Below are 23206 nucleotides of genomic sequence, written 5' to 3'. Positions count from 1 at the left end.
GAACATTTTATAATGCTATTAAAATATCATGCGCTCAAGGCGTTCCTGTAACACTACTAGGAGAATTTACAACTACTCCTCCATTGTTGGATATTTCATGGCTGATGGAACGGGCGGATGTAGCATCAGCTGCATGGAAGTACGAGGCCCACTATTTAATGAAGGCCATTCATGCATTCATGCAAATCGCCTTATAGTGCGCGATTTTCTACCCATCGTGTGAGTGCTTATTCTTTGTTCAAGTTCACTTAAATAGGTTGCGCCATTAATTACAATGGCCAACCCATACTGTTACTGCTTATTCTAATACTCGCTTCTCAAAGCTTTGTTTTTCACTACTAATTAATTAATGCAGACCTTATAATTGAGTTCCATGTCGCTCCTCCCTAGTGTTAGAAATGACTGTTTTTCAAATTTAAGTTTAACGTTAACGTAACCACAAGCCAAATAAATGCAGTTTTAGAATTATAAATTGATAATTTTGATGCAGTTAACAACGCAACAAACTTCCGCTTTTAATAGAGCATTCATTTCGCGCTTGGACGTACATTTTTAGATGGGACATATTCACCAATAAAATAACAGCTGTTATGTTCACATGATACATATATGCAGACAACTGCCCCGTTTCCACTTTGTACTGGTTCTCAAGCGATGGAAAGCGTGATTCAAAGGTACCGTGGCGGACACCTTAATGGTGTCACTGCAGGGACTGCGGCTGCCTGCCAGGCTTTGAGAGCTGCTCAGTGATCACGAATAGTGGCCGCCTTACCAAAGAAATTACTGAAACCGTTCAAATTACTTCTGCCGCCTCAGCGAGCCCTCTCATTCTCACAGAAAGGGAAATGTTTCTGTAGGCGTCGGCGGACGTAAGTCTCTTCTGTTTGTCTCTTCGCATAGTTTTATTTTTTGCCTTCTTTTTCCTGCTTAATGAGCACTTGCTTTATTGTATTTTTTTCGCGCTTCTCTTTTCTTTCGCCACCGGGGTGACTGACCAATGGTTGTAGTGCGCGCACGGCTGCTGGTCAGAAAGATTCGGGTTGGATCACGGCCACAGCGGTCGCATATTTATATGGAAGCGAAGTGCAATAAAGGCACGCATGTACTTTGCGATGTCAGTGCACATTAATAAACGTAACCCAGGGGTTCGAAATTATCCAGAGTGGCTACGGAGTCCTTCGTAACCCGAGTCACTTGTCCCAATAGCGACTCAGGTTACGAGGTTAAACCCCATCCAGCCGATCCAAGTGTTTCAGTAGTTTATCTTCTCCAACACCTCCGTTCGTTCCTTTTACTCTTCGTCCACACCCTTTCATTCTTGCTTTACCGTCGTTTCGTGCTATTGCCGAGTGGTTTCACCTCCATTTCATTTAGCCTATCATCTTTCACCTCCTCCTCAAGCTTCACTGCTCATAGCTTGTAATTGTTCGTCAAGTTTGCCCTCGTTCGCTGGCCGCCTACTTGCTGTGCAGTGCACTTTCCCTGCCCCAGATGGTTTTTTGCTCTATGTGCCTTTTGTTGGCAATGCATCCTTAGGGTGCCCAACAAAGGGGAAATGTTTGCGGTCGGCTGGGTCGGGAGTAGTACCCGCGGTTTGTAGACTTTTTGCATATTTTTATGTCTCCGAGGGACGCGCTTACCCGCTTTTATTATCCCAACGAGTTTAAACCGCCACCCTTTCCCAATTACAACGCTCAAACTCGCTGAACGCAACGACGCAGCAACGCAGACAGCCGGCATTTCCCCTCCAGTATTCGACGGCAGCGCCGCGCGCAGCCAACCACTTTTTTTTTTTTTTTTGCTTCAGCGCTTCCCATCGAAACCCGCTTCGCTCTTGCCGCGACAACTCCTAGAAAACTGTACCAGCATGGAGGAAAAAAGCTTTTTTTTTTTCCTCCATGCACGCCAGCAAGCGGCGAGTATACGGAGCTGCGAAACTGAAACACAGGCGGCATAGGCGTTTGACACCACTAACAACACATTCTCATTATTGACACATTCTCTCTTCTAGTTCACGGTGGATGCCGTGCTCTTTCATGGCTCTTTAGAAACTGGCATAGACGGTGGCGCCAGTTTTCCCTCTACGTAATATTTAGAAACGCTACGACGACGTATGCTACAATTTTTTTAATATTCCGCAGTCAATAAAATACAACCACCGGAGTGAAAGTTAAAAAAATAGTAAAGTGGTTAATTTACGGAAACTTTTCTATTCGGATCATATATTTCACCACTTCGCATTCTCTTTTACTGGCAATTTTTGGCAGTCGCTATGTATGGTGCTGCGATGCTGCAAATCACCGCGCTGCAAATACATTCCAGCTTCCGTACGCAAAATAGAATGCGCAATAAAATGATTTGAAAACAAAAACCGAAAGTAGGTACATTTCTGCCTCTAGGCGGCCATCGGTACCTTTGACCATTTGATTTTCCCCGCCTGCAGTCTGTGTGCCTGCTTCGGAGGTTGACGTGAACTGCGTTTTCGTCCGCGTTTTTCGAGGTACGGTGTTGAAGGGAGTGGGCATATATGACTGGAGAGGTGCGTAGATTCGTTTACTGCTGTCCGAGTACCGTATCTGACGCATGGGGACAGAAATTGCCTTCGGAGCAAAACTTGTTGGGCTAGTTGGTAAGCCATGGTCTCAGAAGAACCAGTGCAAAAAAGGACAACGGACAAGGAAGGAGGAGGACGACACGGACAGAGCGCGCCTCTGTCCTTCGTTCTTGTCTGTTGTCCTTGTTTACGCAGGTTCTTCTGAGATCACGGCCTTCGGACGCTCTGCCGAATGCGTTTCATTGTTCTAGATTTGGAGAAAGTCTGGCGCTCACTCACATTTTAAACGTTTGAAGTCAGAAAGAGTGGCGGAAGTTATGTGCGCGTGTTCACGCTCCAGAATGCATTTGTGAAGTAGCAATCGTTGTCCTTAAGTCAGCGTTAATGAAAAATACCAGCGCTGCCGTGGTGTGGAGACGGGGAGCTTCTCGGCACGACTACTCACCTGCCTCGAAAGGTACGCGATCCTAGCTATGTCTCGATACATGCTGGTGCGCATTTTTCAAAGGATATTTTGCGTAAATAGCAGCCTCCGGGCTTGCCGGCTCTACCTAAGTGCCAAGACCAGCAGAGCGACAGGCTCCTCTTTCCGTAAAGTATCCAAGGAAGAGACGCAGCACCGAACAGAGTTCGCCGAGGATCATTCGTCTCGCAGCTGTTATTGTTTTGACGAAATGAATGTTGCAGAGTACTGGCGCATGCCGCTTAGGAGCTCAAGTATGTGTGTTCTGTAAAATTTGATGTCGTTTAACGCTATTTTGTCAAATTCCTCGCCGTATGGATTATTCACACGCGGTAATTTTTCCGGCCGTGCACAGGGACTGTGCCTTATCTCTGCATAACATGCATTCCGTAAGCCTGACGTCTGAGTTCAGCTCTCAGTTTTTCTGCTGCACAAGCGCTAACCGCTGGTTGTTTTGTGCATCATGCCGCTTTGCAGTTGGCGCTACCATCAATTTTAGGTTTTGTGTTTTACAACGGCACCCATATTAAGAGATCCTGTGCTGTTGAAGCTAGGTATCTTTAGCATGCTTATTGAAGTTTTTAAAAGCTTCATTGTTTGGCTAGAGTGCCCCAATTTGTGAATTTTCGTGGTCTGTAATCGTGATGGTATTAAATGAATGCCTGCAGGGGAAACAACTACTTCCACATGGGAGCCCACACATCCATAGCGTTTACCTTGCTGCCACTGGGAAATATTCATGAGCAGTATGGAAGCAAAGGTGTGTTTTAGTTCTTGCTGCGAGCTTCTTTTTAGATTGTATGTTAGGTTCTCTTCGGAACATTTTTCCTTCTTCATCGAGGTGCTTCAAGAAACTGGGTACATAGCCTAACCATGCCCACATTTATTTCTACAGCCCCGGTCAAAGTATACAGCCCAACGGGGTTTCCTTCTGAACTGTTTAGCATGTCTCCCTAGCACATCATGCAGTCCAAAGTGTGGGAGGATTGAGGACGCAAAGCCATTTTTCTTTTGAGAGATTTACGGTTGCTGAGGATGCATAACGAGGCATGCTGCAGACCTCACAGCGAAACCCTTTGAGCTGTATACTTTTGACGGGGACTGTACATCCCTGCTAGTTCGTTGTCAGCATACGGTTATCGCTAAACAGTGAGTATTTTTGAACATCGTTTTCTGAAATGCTGCATTAAATGAGTGAAGTGCCAAATGTGTGCATGGGTTTGTTTTGTCTGATGTGAGTAGGCCAAAAAATGGGGCTTCTCGCGCATCTTCTTTAGGTGTGTCGCGAGGATGGGAATTTCTAAACATTGTCAGCATCATTGGTTAATAATGGAAAATGGGTTATTACAAAAAGTGATGCAAAATAAAATCCTTTACTTAAACAACACCCCAACTCACTTCGTGCTTGTTTTAAGACCTGCTTTTATAATTAAATATATTTGTACAGATGTTCGGGCCTCTGTATGACAAACATAACGCAGGTTCACCCATTTACATAAGTCAGTCACAAAGGCCTAATGCATCAGTAAGTATGAATAATGAGACAATCAAGGGTAAAACTTGAAAAAAAAAAAAACCTAGACCCTGACTGTAGCATCAGCATTCAAGCTGGCAGCCGCAGTTAGCATCAAGTAAGAGGCACTGATAAAGATGGCATAGAAAGCCAGGAGGGCTAGTTTGTGTGACATCTGGCACCAAGAGCACACATACAGATGTAGACAAGTGCAGGTTGAGTAGCTTTCTTTTTTTGAAAAATCTTCAATTTCCTCTGCATTAGAAAAGCCTGTACAGTCTCTGATGCCAGTGCAGACTGTATTAAGCAGAATATCCAGATGTGTGGTTCGTAACCCTACTGATTTTTTCTTTTTTCGAGGATGTACGTGTTCATTGACCTTTTTCTAGCAATAGCTGGCTTCCTAATTATTTAAATCATTGGCCACAGTGTAATCAGTAGCATTTACCTGCTCCTCCTAATCCGTATGTCTGTCACTTGCAAGCAGAGGAGCATATTCCACCTCATCACTTCTTGCATTGCATTAGAAACTATGAGCGAAAGGCAACGGCTTCCAGAAGTGTGCACATGCCCACGGGCCAGTCACAGTTGTGGAAACTGTCACCTCACTAGCATAGGTTCGGCTCCACTCTACGAAGTTGTGAGATGGAGCGTACTAGCAGTGTAGGTAATGTGCCAGACTGGGTGTTTAAAGTGTTTTTTTTTCTGGTATAAGCATGCATTGAGGTACCTGCTTATTTTTTATTTATCTTTTATTATTTTTGGAGCAATCCTGAAGCCGCAACATTGAGCAACGGTTAATCCCTGCTCTTTCCATGCAGCCCATCGACGACGAACAAGCGCTCTTGGGTAAAACATTGCAACCGCTTCGCTAGCACATCACTCTGCTGCTGCAAGGGTAGTACACGTGTCGGCGCAAGTTGTTCCTCCTGCACCTCCCCCTGCGCATGCATGGCCTGGACTGACATCACCATTCAGCCAGAAAAGGCTGCGTTGGTTGACAAGAGTCGTCGTTTTGGAGCAATCCAGGCAGCCGCAGCATTGAGCAGCGGTTAATCCCTGTTTCTTCCATGCAGGTACGTGCTGGCTGTTTTCTTGCCTGTTGAAGAAAAGAACGTATTTCTTGTTGCTGGATTGCTGCATATTTGACGAAAGTGATGTCTGATAAACCGCCATCAACGATTAAGGAAGTGGAAAAGGCACTGTCTGAGATGTCTGCTCATTTTGATGCCAAGCATGACGAACTGAAAGGTACCCTGAAAACAGTGATTGAAACAGAGTTGCAATCATTAAAAGAATCTGTGAGCTTGAGCAGTGAAAAGTTTGAGGCTTTCAAATCTGAAATCGTGGAGCAGAGGAAGGAACTTGCTGCTACTAGAGCAGAAAATGAGGAAATCGGAAATAACAACCGTTCGACATCATAATTAAAGAAAGTAACGATGGAGTTCACTGATATGCAACATTATAGTCGAAGAAGTAACCTTCAGATAAAAGGTGTTCCTGTAGTGATGGGCGAGAACCTCATCTCCACCATGAAAACAATATCGAAGTGCCTGAACTCGCAAGTCGATGAGTCTGACATTGAGGTCATTCACCGTGTGCCCACAAAGGAAACAGATGAACAAAACATAATTGTCAAATTTTTTTCTTGTACTGTGTGGGATAAACTTCTGGACAATGCTAAGAAACAAAGTCTGAATGTTCCTCACTTGGGGTTTGAGGGCGAGATGCCCATTTACGTGAATGAGCACATATGTCCTGCAAACTAAGTACTCCTAGGAATGGCACTGAAAGCAAAGAAGGACAAAAAGTGGAAATTGACATGGATATCAGATGGGAAAATTCTGATGCAAAAAGTTTAAAATTGAAATGTTATACTCGTGATAAGTGGAGAAGACTTGCGACAAATTCTCTAACACAATGGCTGTCGGTATTTTGCAAATCGAGCGAATCTGGAGAGAAAGAGAAATTATTTTTTTCCTACATTGCAATTTTCGCAGCATACGCAAAAATTTAGACCACCCTCTTGTGTATTTATCACTGCACTTCTTCTATGAGGTTATTGCAATCACGCAAAAGCGGTTAAAAGAAAATGAAACCGCTGAAATACCTGGATATGCCATGGCATCGCTACAAAGGTCCTGCGCATCATGCGGTGGTGGGGTATCACTTTTTGTACAGAAAGATGTTTATTACCAGGGCATCACGGATAGTTCATGTAGTAAGCAGTCTGTCAAAAACTCTTTGTTCACCTCAGGTGTGTTCTTAATATTGGGGTAGTATACCGACCTTCCAACCCGAGCATAAAGAAATTTCTCTTGGATATGGAAACTGTCATCAATCCGCTAATGAGTTCTAATGTCCCATTGTTATATGCAGTGACGTCTATATTGACCTTTTTTATGGTGATGTTCTGAGTGCGAATACTTGCTTCTTATTTAGTCATTTAACCTTAAAAATGTTAGTAGTTCTCCTACTAGAACAACGCAGAAATCTTCAACCCCTATTAATCATATGTACTGTGACAACGAAATGACCGTGCGCATTGGCGTTTGTGAAACAACTATTGCTGATCACTGTCTAACTTTCATGTTTTTACCGCACAGTTACTTGCATCCGTATTGCAAAATGTACTCTCGAGATGAACTCGAGTGAATTATGCCAGTGCCCCAAACCTCTTGCAGGGCATTGAGTTTAAAATATTATGACAGTGATGTCAACACAGAATGCGAGAACTTCATCCATTCTATATTAAACACTATAATGAAATCCATGCGCGAAGGCGCATGTCACAAGTACGAAGAAGCTGTGCGCCCATGGATTAATGATTGTATACTTGGTGTTCTAAAGAAAAAGATTCCATTTATCACAAATGCAAGCAAAACAAAACAGTTATTATCGCGGACAATTCAAGCATTATGCCAACCTTGTCATGAAACCCAGCATTCATTCGAAACAAGTGTGGAAAATTGTAAAGGATGTCACAGGACGTGGACAAATGAAACGCATTACCCCTGATGGCTGTTCCGTGCAAATTGTTAATGATTTTAATAGCTACTTTGCTAATATTGCTGAAACCCTTGCAAATCAGTTCTCGTCTAATTTCGCTTATACATATTAACCTACCTAGGGCTGTCGACAACAACTTTAATCTCAGTACGATTACTGTCGAGGGCGTTATATCTGTATTAGTCACACTGCCGGTTAATAAAGCAGTTGGACATGACGGTATTCACACTGCAATATTTAAGTACAACACTGACATTCTGTCTATTCCATGGTGTTCTATATATAAACATGTGACTGAGTCTAGTTGCTGTCCAAATATTCTCAAAGTAGCCAAAGTTGATCCTGTTTACAAAAGTGGGGCCCAAAACGATCCAAGCAGTTATCGACCGATATGAGCACTAAGTATTATCAATACTATTTTTGAGAAACTATTCGCTGCACAGCTAAGAATATTTGTTAGAATAACATAATCTCTCTTCAGCAGCATGGCTTTGTCCCAAATAGGTCTACCTCTACAGTGGTTCTAACACTTTTCCATTTGATAAATTCAGCTCTCCATAATAACAAAATTGCAATCAGCATTTTTTTTTAGTCCTGAAGAAGAAGGCATTCACAGTGTATCGCATTTGATACTATTAAAAAAATTTTCCGCTTATGGGCTTTTTGATGATACGCTGAAATTTTTCACTATAGACGGGTACAACTTAAGAAGGCAGCGGCATTTGCCCCTCAATGGCAGATGCACACGAGCCTCCGCCAATAGGCGCGCACTTCAGGTGACGTCATGAGCCGGACGGCCGGTGACCCCGCCGACGGAGAACATGCCTAACATGGCCGCCCTCGCTTCGAACTGGGCCGAGTCGCGTCAGCTGTGTGCGTCTCCCTTCGTCAGAGTGAATTCGAATTGTTTGTGGGCGTCTGTCATGTCGGAAATATTATTGCAAGCTTACGATGCACAACTTGTGCCGCGTGCGTTTGTTCTGAGCCGTGAGGCGACGAAAAAAGGTTACAGCGAACATCGGTGACTGCGCTGCGCTTCGTCTGGAAACAGGATCCCGCAGCGGCACACCGCTGCAAACAAACATCGTGCGTGTTTGTTCTATGGTGTTTTGTTTTGCTCCTAAGTGAAGTTACGACGAGGAGAATTTGCCAAAGTCTGGTACCTACTGTGAGCGGCGGGTGTGTTAGTGTATTGTGCCCCTGCGTTTCACGTCGGACGTGGCGAAGTGATGGAGCAAAACATTTCTCAGGATAAATGAGAAAAGCTTGCGCGGATGAAACCAACCTACGAGTTCCTCAACCGAAAATATTTGCGGAAGCAACCTCCAACGCAAAGATTTGTTGCTGCCAGCTCAGCGCGCAAACGTTCGATCATTGGCAGCAGTATGATAAGATAGCCGAGCGTCTAGCAGGGCGTCGTTCGAGTGTTGTGTAGCACCGTCGATTGATCACTTTCCACCAGTGCTAACAATCAGTGACTAACACGCGCTGCTTGAGCGAATGTCATTGGATTATTAACGGCCAGGCGTGTGGGAGCAGTGTTTGTTTCCTTAATGTCAGCCTTAGTACTAATATAAAATTATGACCGATACACTGGTGCCTTTACAAGGGAGCTTGGCATGAATTCGCGTCTCTGTATGGCTTAGAATTCTTCACTCACTGCACGCGCCAGATGTAGAATGCCTGCTGTGACACAATCGCACATCAGTTGTGCTGCCAGCGCTCGACTTGCTTTCCCACAACACAGCTTTGCGCTGCTTTTCAGTTGTTATGATATGTTGCTACTAAAACGATTCCAAGACAGTGAAGGCAACAGAGCCATTATGTACATCGAATAAAAGTACGACAAAGTAGGCACAGCTGCTTGTGAACTGACTCCTAATACCTCTACTCGCGTCTGCATTAAATGTGTGTGCATGTTTTCTTGCGTGTTTGTTTATATTTGTTATTTTCCCCTTTTTTGCATTTTAGATCTTAGTTTTCGCACTCGCGTTTGTGTGCATGTGTGTGAATATGTGAGTGCTTCTGTGCGTGTATGTGTTTATTATTCCTATTTGTGTCCTTTTATTTTTGTGTTTGTTCTTGTAAGCATGCTGCATCCACCTCTTCCTTTACAATCTCATTAACTCGTCTCATTCAAAGCACCAAGTCCTGTGAATAGCAGGGCTGGCTTCTTCGATGTCATTAAATCCTTACATTCTTGTCTACCTTGCCTCCTCGGTCTGCCATCTTGCTGTGTTTTCTCCTACTATTCTGACCTTGCTTCTTGTGCTGTTGTCGCAACGTGATTAACCAACTTGCACTAAAGAAACTTCTATCAGCTGTGACGACAGAAACATTGACCGATACAAAATGTTAAAAACATCACGTGGCTTGCGCAATAACTTCGTCTCTTACCCCTGTTAATGTGTTTATGCATCAGTGCATACGGCAGCTCGCCAGGAGTACACATGAAAGGGTGCCATATTGTGCAACAGCATCTTGCGATGTTGTTGCATTCAGTCTTAATAAATAGATGGTTTTGCTGCCCGTCATATGTGGGGGTACACATAACATTGTGCAGTGGATTATCATTTCCTGTCTTGGCGCTTTCATCATTACAAATGCAGTTTTCTAGTGAATGGAGTCTAGCAAAGCAGTGCTGTGAGAGCTTTTTCAGCTTTCACCATTTATTACCTCACCAATATCACTGTCTGAATCTGGCCGTCATTTTGCCTTTGGCTTGTAATGTACAAAGTGACTCACTAAAACACGTTCAACCTTGCTGAGCATTTTTCCGGTACGTAAATATGACAAAAAAATGCTAGCAAAGTTATTCACGTTAATAATTGTGCTTGCATTCGCGTTAATGCCAGAGTCAGATAAATAAATTAAAAATTGGCTATGACAAGGCTGCATTTTTCAGTGCATACTGCTAACAGAGCCATAAAGCGTGCTCTGACTACTGTTATTTCAACATGGGGCCCGTCAAACTCGACGATGGCTGCCTGAATGAGCATTTTGGGCCTCAATAAGCTAATGATGCTTTATATTTATTCTCTTATTCTCATTACTTGTGTGAGCCAGATAACCAAAACAAACAATGCAACCACATGAATGTGCTTTGGCGTGCAAGCTGCTAACAGTGGCTGTCAGTTTCGTGTTGACTACTAGTATCGCAGCAGCACTGGCTATGACATGACTGCGATTTCCAGTGCATACTGCTAACAGAGCCATAAAGCGTGCTCTGACTACTGTTATTTCAACATGGGGCCTGTCAAACTCGACGATGGCTGCCTGAATGAGCATTTTGGGCCTCAATAAGCTAATGATGCTTTATATTTATTCTCTTATTCTCATTACTTGTGTGAGCCAGATAACCAAAACAAACAATGCAACCACATGAATGTGCTTTGGCATGCAAGCTGCTAACAGTGGCTGTCAGTTTCGTGTTGACTACTAGTATTGCAGCAGCACTGGCTATGACATGACTGCGATTTCCAGTGCATACTGCTAACAGAGCCATAAAGCGTGCTCTGACTACTGTTATTTCAAAATGGGGCCCGTCAAACTCGACGATGGCTGCCTGAATGAGCATTTTGGGCCTCAATAAGCTAATGATGCTTTATATTTATTCTCTTATTCTCATTACTTGTGTGAGCCAGATAACCAAAACAAACAATGCAACCACATGAATGTGCTTTGGCGTGCAAGCTGCTAACAGTGGCTGTCAGTTTCGTGTTGACTACTAGTATCGCAGCAGCACTGGCTATGACATGACTGCGATTTCCAGTGCATACTGCTAACAGAGCCATAAAGCGTGCTCTGACTACTGTTATTTCAACATGGGGCCCGTCAAACTCGACGATGGCTGCCTGAATGAGCATTTTGGGCCTCAATAAGCTAATGATGCTTTATACTTATTCTCTTATTCTCATTACTTGTGTGAGCCAGATAACCAAAACAAACAATGCAACCACATGAATGTGCTTTGGCGTGCAAGCTGCTAACAGTGGCTGTCAGTTTCGTGTTGACTACTAGTATCGCAGCAGCACTGGCTATGACATGACTGCGATTTCCAGTGCATACTGCTAACAGAGCCATAAAGCGTGCTCTGACTACTGTTATTTCAACATGGGGCCCGTCAAACTCGATGATGGCTGCCTGAATGAGCATTTTGGGCCTCAATAAGCTAATGATGCTTTATATTTATTCTCTTATTCTCATTACTTGTGTGAGCCAGATAACCAAAACAAACAATGCAACCACATGAATGTGCTTTGGCGTGCAAGCTGCTAACAGTGGCTGTCAGTTTCGTGTTGACTACTAGTATCGCAGCAGCACTGGCTATGACATGACTGCGATTTCCAGTGCATACCGCTAACAGAGCCATAAAGCGTGCTCTGACTACTGTTATTTCAACATGGGGCCCGTCAAACTCGACGATGGCTGCCTGAATGAGCATTTTGGGCCTCAATAAGCTAATTATGCTTTATATTTATTCTCTTATTCTCATCATCTTGTGTGAGCCAGATAACCAAAATAAACAATGCAACCACATGAATGTGCTTTGGCGTGCAAGCTGCTAACAGTGGCTGTCAGTTTCGTGTTGACTACTGGTATCGCAGCAGCACTGGCTATGACATGACTGCGATTTCCAGTGCAGACTTCTAACAGAGCTATAAAGCGTGCTTGAATACTGTTATTTCAACATGGGGCCCGTCAAACTAGATGGTGGCTGCCTGAATGAGCATTTTGAGACCGCCAAAGATAATCAGAGTTAACAGTTGTGTTTCAATTCAGATATACCAGCATTTAAACATGTTTCTATGCCACTTCTTAAATCGAGCACAATGTGTGCTGGACGTTGCTTATCAGAATTGAGCTTCTATTATAAGGAATACGCCATAAATGGAACTGCTTATTTGTTTCAGAGGTCACAGAATGGATGGTTGTCTGTTGCGAACCAACGGGAAAAATTTTGGTAGCCCTAATAAAGGCTGTTCTTTCGTTAAAAGAAGCCGTTATGCTTCGTCGAGTGGCTCAATGCCAGACAGCTCGCAGTCGGAGTCGCTTTCTTCAGTGTCATCTTCACCCAGCTGGATGATGATGGGTTGAATGTGCTCACTCCCAGACGTGTCAAGTCTGAACTTTGCCTCCAAGTCCATCACGTGCTGAATGCTCTTCGCCCAGTCTTCCGCCGCTACGTGCTTGATTTTCTCCCTCAAGATGGCGTCGACCGTGGACAGCTTGAAGTCTCTGCTGTCCGCAGCGATGCCATTTTTGACCTTGGCCCAAACAAGCTCAATGGGATTAAATTCGCAGTGGTACAGCGGGAGCCTGAGTACAATGCAACCGGCGCTTACAGCTGCATTGTCTACGATGTAGCTCAGAAAGTGTGACTTTACAGATGCCACCAGCTCAAGCAGCTGCTTCTTTATCATCCTTTCAGCGTAGGTGATCTTCTTGCTTGTGAGCCACTCCTGTATCTTCTCCTTCTTCCAGGCCGTTGTTGGCAATTTCTTTTCTGCCGGCTATGGTAAGGTGCATTGTCTAAAACAATGACGCTACCAGCTGGCAACTTCTGCAGAATGCCATTAAACCAGCCCTCAAAGCGATTGCCGTCCATTTCCTCGTGGTAGTCGCCTGTCTTTTGGCCTCGGAATACATCCAAGCAGCCGTCGACGAAGCCATCCTCGCTGCCGATGTGCATGACGATCAGGCGCTGACCTTTCCCAGAAGGTTGTTTTAGACCCGTCGTTAGGCCATTTGCTCGAGCGAACAGGCTTCCGCGCTTCTGCACCACGGTGTCTGTCCACACGATCGACCGAGTGTGTCCCGCCGTCACCCATGTCTCAACCAGGTAGAAGATCTTTCGGCCTTCCGCTCGGTAGCGCTCCATGTCACGGAGGTAGCGATTCCGCCAATCGGTGATGTCATCCCGGTCGATAAGCAGCGAGTTGCGGCTTCTCTTTTCGTGCTTGAAGCCGATCTCGGCAAGCAGGTGACGCACAGTCCACCTCCTTAGTGATGGGAGTTCCATACGTTCCGAGAACTCGGTAGTGATCTTCTTGACCGTCGGTATCTTGTTGCGGCGAAAGAAATCGTGTACACATGACCTCAGCACGCACAACGTGAAGCTGTCAAACTTCGCGCTGCGTCTTCTGTTCTCCTCATTGCGTGGGCGCTTTCGGGACGGTGTCGTCAGTTTGCCACCAGAAAAATGCAAAGCTTTAACTTCCTTCTTCACCCTGAACACAGTCCTCTCGCTGACACCGAGCATGTCAGCGACAAACTTGCTCGTCTCCTCTACGCTGCGTTCAGGCTCCCTGTTACGCCAAAACAATCGCTGTTCAGGATGCGGCCGCTCTTGCTCTTGCCGAGGCTCCTTGGTGGTGTGATCATCGATGCGACACAAGGCTCGTTCGGCAACAAAGGCTCGTGTTCCGATGTCACCTCGCTGGGCTCCATGGCGGAAAAGAGGTACGGAATGCCGTGCGCGAACGTGCGTGAACTCACGAGATTGTAGGTTCGCAACCGCAAAAAAAAAAAGCAACAAGTAGCAATTGAAAAATAAGCTTGTGAAAACACACAAAAAGTACATATGAATCCTATGCTATTGAGCCAGACTGTTTTGTAATTAGATGCTTGGTGCCGTTGATCTCGCTCCGTAGCAGACGACGCACAGCGTTGTAGAAGGCACGGAGTTATTTTTCTCTCGCGATCCGGCATGTGCTGAAGCATTTGCATCATGATAGTTTTACTAAACCACTCATCAAGATACACAAATCTTATTTATACAGAGAAATACGCGTTTTAGAAGCAGTCACAATTTTTTGAGCGGGACTATTTCTTTAGTCGCGGAGGCAATTGGCTGCTGCGCTTCGGTCATCTGGGCGGGGCCTCTCCTGTCTTCTAAAGTTGTACCCGACTATAGTTACTTATCATATCGACAATAAAAAGTGGTATTTAAATATCATGAGTCTATATATAAGAACATAAAATGCCGAGTTCCCCAAGGATCTGTCCTGGGGCCTATACTGTTTTCCCTTTATGTGAATGACCTTCCATGTGCAGTTTCATACTCCAAGATTCTCAGTATGCAGACGACACTGCCCTCATGTTCACAGGTAATTCGGTGTCTGCAGTGCAAAATGGCATGATGAAAGATTTAGTGGGCATTTCAAACTGGTTCTTTAACAATCAGTTGACTGAGCATCGGCTCTAGCTGCTATTCTTTTCAAGTTGTGAGACATAGGTGAGACAAGTTATGTCTCACAACTTGATAAGAGTAGAAGCTAGAGCTGGTGTGAGTAGTATTCCCTGCTGCAAACAAATTCCAAACCTCTGCAAGAGCATCAGCCGGGAAGGGCTGCCACCTGCATTCTACAGTGCCACGAACATATGGTGTACAGAATGGAGCTATCCTGTGGACTATGTTATATCGGCCAAAGAGGGAAATGCCTAACTGACTGCCGAAGGGGACACAAACGCTTCTTAAAACCACCTCCCAAACGCATTCTGGTCATACATTGGCTGCCGTGCAAAAGCTGCACCCCTGTTTTCAGCCGGACAACTTTAGTGTACATGCATAAGGACCACAGAATGCGAGAGATTGTTGTTGAGGCGTTTGATTCATCACGAGCAAGACAGGTGCATTGGCAAACCTTCTGTTGCGCTCACACTAAGAGAACTAGACTACCTCAGCAGTTTAAACGACAGAGTGGTGGTTTTTGTACGTTTTTGAACATTTTTCTGTTAGTTTTTATTTACCATTGTTTTTGCTCCATGCAGTCAATTTTTGATGCAGTGCCACATGTTTGTTCTGCTCGTTTTTCACTTATTTATTGCGTGACAGTGATAAAGGTCATCAATTGGGACTCAGCACCGTGTCTATCTGCTTCGTACATCTTGTCGCAATCGTGCTGTGCCTTTACCTGATGAGCATCTACCGACTAGCTCGAGAAAGTGACCTTTTACATTGTGAAGCCATTTTGCAGGCTACATGCAAGAGCAGGAGTGTGGTCAGTGGTATGAAGCCTCTTAGAAAGGGAACTTGCATTCATACTTCCAATATTCACAAAAATAAACTGTTTCTTGGCATGAATTTCTGTCCAATACAGTGTAATGTACTGAACATGCCTCATAAAACGAAAAGCTCATCGTTTTTATATTGAGCATTGCAATTTCACTTAGAGCAGTATTTCCAAGCAGTTTGGAGCCTTTGCTTTAAAAATGCAAGCATTAAATTACTAGTGCAGTGCAAGCTTTTCCCATCTCGCATATTGCTGAAAATTGTTGGTTTTCTAGCCTCAGCTGCGTCCAGAACATAAGAACTCACTTGAGCAGTGCCAGAGTGTACTAGAATCAAGATCCCATTTATGGAATGGGGTTATGCTGCCGCTGTTTTTTCTCTTTTCTACTGATTCAGTGAGCCTGGTACGCTAATGGCATACAGGTTAATTTTTTGTTACAATATACGAGCAGTGTTTGTTGACTTGTAAGTGAACAAAAAGTGCAGTAGTAAGGATGCAGTACTACATGTAAAAGTGCTTTTTCTTGCATCTAAAGGATTGTTTTTAGCTATGAATTGCTTTCTCGAAAGTGATCAAAGCCACATTGGCTCTACTGGCATGAGCGCCTGTGGGACCACTGCTGTTTTTGAAGATCGTCACTTGTTGTCACTAGATGCTAGATTGGAAACAGTAGGTGCATTAGTAGCATCTCTGTTTACGAATAATTAATTATACTAGTTGAAGCCTTCTTTATTCATTTGGGAGCCCTGGTTCTTTGTTCTCGCTGTAAATTTGCATCTCGGCCTATTAGTTAGTAACGGATACCCCACGAGAATGAAGTGCATAGGCCCCCATACGGGGCCCTCTAGCCAGCAGTGCCAACATATTGCAATGACAACAGTCAACAGCCTTGTACATATTCGCTTAGCAATGTAGATGACTAGCACATACAATGTCAACATGTAAAGTGCACTGTCATGAGAGAACATCATACTTGACCTCCTGCTTTCCGGTCATGCAACTGAAGCCCCTGGGGCATATTCATGTGCAAGCATGCCCTTTTCATTATGCTGCTGGGGAGTCAGTTTTCTTTTGTCAGCTTCTTGGGGTGCCACAGGTGTTTGTACTGATTTGATTGGTCATGTGTTCAAGGTGGTGGAAGTCATATCACTTTGTCATGACGGCCTTTTTTTCTATTTGTTTCTATATAATTTAGGGAAGTGGCTATTTATATTATTTAACTATGTATAGCGTTTTTTCCTTGCCAAATGAGCACACTTGTAGGAATGTTGTTCTGCAGTCAGCTGCACATTTTTTTGCAAAGGCAGGATCTCGCATGGTTTGAATTAATGACTATTCAAATCACAGTTGGCATATTTTTGGAACTGAACAAGCTTAAATTCTGCAGGCTTACGAAACTGTTAGGAAGGTGCTTACGTCTGTACTTTAGCATCATGAAGTCTCCTTTGCTGCTCAAGTCTACAGGGGCACAATGCTCGAGATCTATGATAATACAGGGAGTATATCTGAAGTACTGGCAGGAACAATGACACTGTCCAAATGCACAGGGGAGTCAGAGTGCTGAGTGTCATGGTTAAACATCTGCACAATGTAAAGACTCAGGTTGATGTCCTCTTTGTAACTTGCTGTCCAGTTAGCACTTGGGTAGGTTTGACCAATTGTTCAGAATAAAAATCGCATTTCAAGTCGTTGTAAAGCAGTAGAGTGAAGCACTTAAAAACTGCTCTGGGAATGTATTTAGCAAAGTAGAATTTTGCACAAGTTGATGAAACACGGAGGAAACAATGCTGAGAAGGTAGGGCCAGTCAAGTGCTGAAAAAACAATGTCTATTGCGTACGTCCTTCTCAGAAAATGACTGCATCTGCTTACAGGCTGCAATAGTGGGAATGTGATAGAACTCGTAATTCCATATTGCAGAGCAAATTTCCTAGTAAAAAACAAAACCTACAGAAGGGTCAAAAATAGCCAAGGAAAGCTCAAAGTAACAGGATACCTACCTTGCAAACAACCAGCACGAAGCATTTTTCGTTACCAGTTGGAAGCATTCTTTTGACACGAGAACATGAAATGAATGACACGCGAAACAATTTATATTAAAGGCCATCTCGGGGGGGTTTTTTGAACATTTTTTGGTGGTAGTCACGTCACATTCTATAGTCTCCTCACTCTGGTTTAAAAAGCCGTTTTTCAAAATACCAAATAGAAGTATTTCAAAGGATGAAAACCCAGGAAACCTATATCATGTTTCGACCTAACAATGACTCCACGGCAGACCGCCACCCTACGACATCACAGATATTTTCACAAAGTCTATCTTGTGCTCATTGATTGGCTGAGCTGGTGAGAGCAAGTGCGAGCTTGGGCCATTATTTGTCTGAAATGACCAGAAACCAGCTCTACACTTTTGTCGTTCAGCAGAGCAAATATCGATGGTCGTGCATCCATTGGCATCACACACGCATTGTTGCCCTCTGCCAGATATTGCCATGATGTGGGAAATTTGAAAGTTCTTTGCACTGCAATAGAACACCTGCCCACTGCGAAACTTGGCACAAAGGATCAAAAAACTGTCGAGAACATACTGTGAAAGTTTTAGTATAAACAGACGAGGTAGAAAGAAACGCGAGTTGGGGGAGAGTGTCCTTAAAGCGGATTTTTAACATTGAGTTTTAAGGGAAACCAACCAAATGGTCTTGCTTTGTTCGTCCTATCTTAGAAGTCATCATAACTGAGTTCGTATTAATGGAAGTCTATTGTAGTTACTGCAATGCTGTGGGAAGGGAGCACGCTGTGTTGCCCCGTTCGAGCCATAATACACATGCGTCAGCCCACTGCAAAGCATGCTGTCGCTGTCTGCAGTTCAGAAACGGTGCAGTCCTTAAGGGCAACTCCGGGAATTTTTTTAGTCATGTATTGTGGTGAAACATTGGCTCCGAGTTTTCCTCCCAATCCTGATTTTTTCTTGCAGGTATGGCAGCCTGTGCGGAATTCGTTCCTTTGCCTATCCATTTTCAAGTTTGCTGTTTCCTTAGCCTCAGTTCCGATGATTTCTGTGGGCAACAATACATTCGCAACCATCACAAACATTAGGCACACGTTATTACTCTGCCCGCATGAAGAATCAATTTTCGTACTTGTATTAGGTCGCCAAAGGCATGTTATGAATGGGGTCATTGCCAGTCAGTATTTCTGCCATTCAATGCGCATACGAGTGTTCTCTGTATAATGTTCATGAGAGCATTGCTGCATTGACCGAAGCATCATCCTTGATTGTAAACTGATGTTCGGTTTTCTGCTTTAAAATAGTTCCACTTTTGATTTTGAAAAATTGCTTCTTGTGCCAGAGATAGGGGAGTCCTAGGAATGGGATGCGCTCATTCAGTCAAGATATTGGAAAACTACCTGAAGTTGCCTCTTTTGTTGCGTTTTCTCTCTTTAAACTGATCCGCAGCACATTAGAAAATACACCGTCATGTAGATTGCTGCAACATGTGGTAAATAATTTATAATTGAATTTTGTTATCTCATGCTATTTCAATTTCAGTTTCAATAGCCGAACAACAGCTGTGACATACATGGCTGGTTCTTGCCAAGTGAGGCATACAAAGACTAGCGTGGTGCTGCTTTGATTGTTTTAATTCATAATCAACTCTTACGAATGCCTGTTCAAGGTTCAGAATGACAAAAAATAAACACGGAGTGACTCGCTCTTTTTGCACGCCTCACATTACCCGATTGCTTCTTGTACGTTAAAGCTATTGTTTGCCTTTTGAGACCAAAACCGAAAAAAAAAACATGCAAAAAAATAATCATAAATCATTCAGTTGCCGTAGGTGAATTCCACGTTGTGACTCTCATCACACCAAAGATAAAAAGCGCATTACACCAAAACAAAAAATAGATACAAAAATTTGGCACCTCTACTTTTAAAGAGGCAAGGAAAGTTTGCAGGAAAATTTTTGACCGGGCACTAATGCATAAATTGGGAGGTGTCACACATGTCTACATTGTATGTGTTGCCATTTAGAATGCTCATACTGCTTAACTTGTGGCTATTTTTATTGGTTTTCACTGTTTTTTGTTTAAAGTCGGGTTTCCTTTCCATTACTCTTTCAAATGTGCGTCAGATGAAATGCTGTTTTTATTGCTTCTCTCAGATTTATCTTCTAATTTTGTGTGCCATTTGGTCTTTAGATCTTTTTTATGTCATTTTTCAGGCATTACAGAAGCTTCTTGTAGTCCGGCCAATATTTTGACCCATATAAGTGCTGCTATATACCTGGTGATAAGTTGGCCGTGTATTTTGTTGTTGTCTTATACTGAATGAGGTCATTCCGCGCCGAATGATCCAGACTTTGCGCTTGACTGAGTTTGATTTCTTAAAAAAACTCATGTCTTGCTATGTACTGTCGCAGATTTTTGCACCTTGTTTTTTCCAGAAAAAAAATATTTCATGGCAAGGCTGTCATTTTAAGTTTACAAGCGATAGCAGAGCCTAATCGTTCAAAATCTTGTAAAAATAAACGTTTTTACGCATGACTTAAAATTTTTCGTATAAATAAACCACATTGTGCTTTCATATCCAATAAATTAAACGAATATTATTTCTTTCTGCCTTTATATACAACAAGAAAGAAGGTACAAAAATATGAAAATTTGTAATTCTTGTCCAATTTATGTTCTCATAGTAGTCATTCCAGCTATTTCTCTTAGTTTTTCAAAAGGCAAAGAAGCTGATAAAAATGTTTTGAGATGAAAAGCATAATGCGTGTCAGCAAAAAAATTGTAAATTTGATGAATTTGTTTTTTTCAGGCATATGCAGCCACCAATTGCACAGTGAGTTAAAGTTTAATTATAACAATTTTTGTTTTAGGCGAGAAAATAAGTTTGCAAGTCGAGTCCCTGCGTTCAACCCTAGCATTGTTCGCTGCTTGCTTGTAACTGCAGTACACGCTAAAGCTGGCATCAAGGACACACATGAGCTTTGCGGCATGGTGCTCCAAGTGGATGCTCCTCATGTTTTGCTTTTGAAAGGTCTGCTGGCATGTTCATTCTCATTTTGTCGCTTTTAACTTTTAGGTTGTTGAGCATGACGTAAGTCCAGCATGCTCCATTGAGAGACAGATGAAGGCTTGATGTGGTGAAACTTTTGTTTTCCTTTTAATGATAGCATTGAAACTGCCTAGTGAGTCCACCTTCATTTTCTTGAATGATTTGTTGGGGCACTCGGAGCGCTACAACACGCTCGATAGTTTTTTCTACGCCACCCACGTAAGCAGCTCATAGAGGGTCAGCATTTGGCCTTTGTACGGCCTCTGAATACTTTCTGTTGCTGGCAAGGGCCTCATAGTTCCACCAATGCCATCGCAAACACGACTACCATGTGACGTGGCGAAAAATCCGTTCCACTGAACATTTAAAATCATTTTCATGGTAGCAGAGATTTTAACTGATTGCTCAGACTGCAAAATGTGCTTCGCAGCTCAGTACCGTTTGTGTTGAGGTACAATAGCCGTTCTGCCATGCGGCCACTTCATTTTTCTTTTTGTAAACGGGCCCTTCAGCAGATGTATGTATTACCAAAGCTGGCAGTATGGAAGCCCAGCACTCCATTGTATTCGAGCAGTGGAGTGCTGGTTTTTTGTATACTTACAGCCGGAGGCAAAATGTGCTGCAGGAAGCACGGAGCAATGTCGATGTTCAAGGCAGGGGCTCAGTTTGCATAATTGTTTTCTTTCTTAAAACAAAATGTGCTCTGAATAAACTTCTAGCAATAGATGCCATTAAATGGTGCCATGCAACTTGCTGATTTCATAATTTCAGTAAGATCACCTGATTGTGCAATTGACAGCTCAATTTGTCGAAAAAAGCGAATTTTCTCAACTTTAAAATTTTTTTGCTGACTTGTCTTATGCTTTTGCTCTCTGAAACGTTTTTATCTCCTTTTTTGCCTTCTGGACACCTTAGAAAGTTAGTTGGAATGACAATTGTAAGAACATAAAATTTGATAAAGGATTCAATGTTTTGCACCTTCTTTTATGGTTTGTTCAAAAGAAAGTATGTTCAATTTACTGCATATGAATGTGCAATGCCTTTTATATATATAAAGAAATTTTCGCAGTCATGTATAAGAATGTTTATTTTTACACATTTTTTTGCAAGCCTAGGTTTTGCTACCGCTTCCAAACTTGAGATGGTAGCCAGAACGTGAGAAAATTTATTCTGCCAAAATCAAGGTGGGATAATGTTTGTCATAGTAATGTAATAAGCCAGGATTTTTTAAAAAGAAATCGAATATGTTCGAGTGCTAAGTCTGGATCAGTTGGCATGGAATGCCCAATGACATATAAATGTCAATTGTGTGCTGTTTTGAAGCAGCCTTTATATTTTCGTAGCTCGAGTAATATTGCAGTGTAGGTAGAATGCAATTTGTTCTGCTTTCATATCGCGGCCTTTAGTTTTGCATCTTGTGTGGGAACTTACATTGCTTTCTAACTAATTTTTGCTGCAGGCATTCATCCCATATGGATACTGCTGCTCTTGAGCAGAACTCAACTGGACCAATGGAGTGGTATCGCTGTTTGTACCTTTTGGTAAATTTGTGGGAAAAATTTATGCATTCATCTGGCTGCTTGTTATTTTAATGGTTCATGTGTAACGGCAGATGAAATGCTCATTTCTCCAAAGGATGAATGTGACCATTTGTTAACGCCATTTTACAATAGCAATATATGCAAAAAGATTCATTCTATTTATCTAGTTAGTACTTTTGCTCACTACGTTTTGCATGTATGCTTCAAAGGAAGCGAAGCAGCACCCCTTGTGTAGTAACAAATTCACCCGACTTGCTTGCTGTGGATATTGTGATGTCCCAGCTAGCATTTATGACCTCCAAGTGCACACTTTTATGTGTATGTATTTATGTGTATTATATGTATGTATATACTGGCTGTTGCCCTAGCACGAGCGCTAGGCCAGCAGCCAATAAATCATCTCTTGTCCATCGTTCATCACACCTCATCCTCTGGCTGACTGCCACGTAACATTTGGTAGAGGTGCTGGATATCATCGGCATCCTGGTCCTGGAGCTTCGGCGTCCTGCGTCAGCTGTGGTCGTTGGCCGTTTAGTTCTTGGCCTGCATCTACTGACCATGCCACAGCCTATCAGACCTGAACCAACCTCGCCGTCCACCCTAGTCCCGTCCCCTGGCCCGACCAGAAGACACGATGAAATGAAGGCGCTGTCGCGACCAGATCCTATGACCCGCCTGGCTCGAGACGCGGCCCTAGCATGAAGAGACCGTTCCGTTGCCCAGGCCGTTTCGTGTATCCAGGTTCCACGGCCATCGGCTCTGGCACCCTGAGGCCCGGAAGCTTTGTTGACCGGGACTCATTCTCTCATCTCATTGTGGGAGCCAGCACTTCACCACATTGCCATTTATTTCTGTTGTGCCGTTGCTGAAGCCGATCACCATTTCACGCATCCCTTTGTCGGTGTCTTCTTCTGTTTACCATGGGAATTGTTCAGTGGCCTAGAGTAGTGTCATGAAGAAGATGGCAGTGGCATGAGACGGAGCGCACGCGCTTAGCTAGCAGCCATGAAATCATCTCTTGTCCATCATTCATCGTGCTCATTCTTTTGCTCGCTGC

The 23206-nt window shown here is 43.4% G+C and overlaps 1 protein-coding gene across 9 annotated transcripts in view; it reads left to right on the top strand.

Annotated features, from left to right (window-relative positions):
• Nucleotides 1–2425: 2425 nt before the first annotated feature.
• LOC144115190 (uncharacterized) overlaps nt 2426–23206 on the top strand; it is a 48408-nt gene continuing 27627 nt past the window's right edge. For 3 of the 9 annotated variants that reach the window (XM_077649451.1, XM_077649446.1, XM_077649452.1), the window contains exons 1-4: nt 2426–2500; nt 3686–3777; nt 5352–5606; nt 22068–22127. In XM_077649451.1, coding sequence (XP_077505577.1) covers nt 22081–22127 — 47 coding nt within the window. In that variant the 5' untranslated portion in view covers nt 2426–2500; nt 3686–3777; nt 5352–5606; nt 22068–22080. The other 6 variants (XM_077649454.1, XM_077649453.1, XM_077649448.1 and 3 more) reach the window with 5 other exon arrangements.

Source organism: Amblyomma americanum, chromosome 1, assembly GCF_052857255.1.
Source record: "Amblyomma americanum isolate KBUSLIRL-KWMA chromosome 1, ASM5285725v1, whole genome shotgun sequence".
NCBI lineage: Eukaryota > Metazoa > Arthropoda > Arachnida > Ixodida > Ixodidae > Amblyomma > Amblyomma americanum.
The sequence above is the reverse complement of the archived record's forward strand: the minus strand, read 5'-3'. Positions and strand labels throughout refer to the sequence as shown.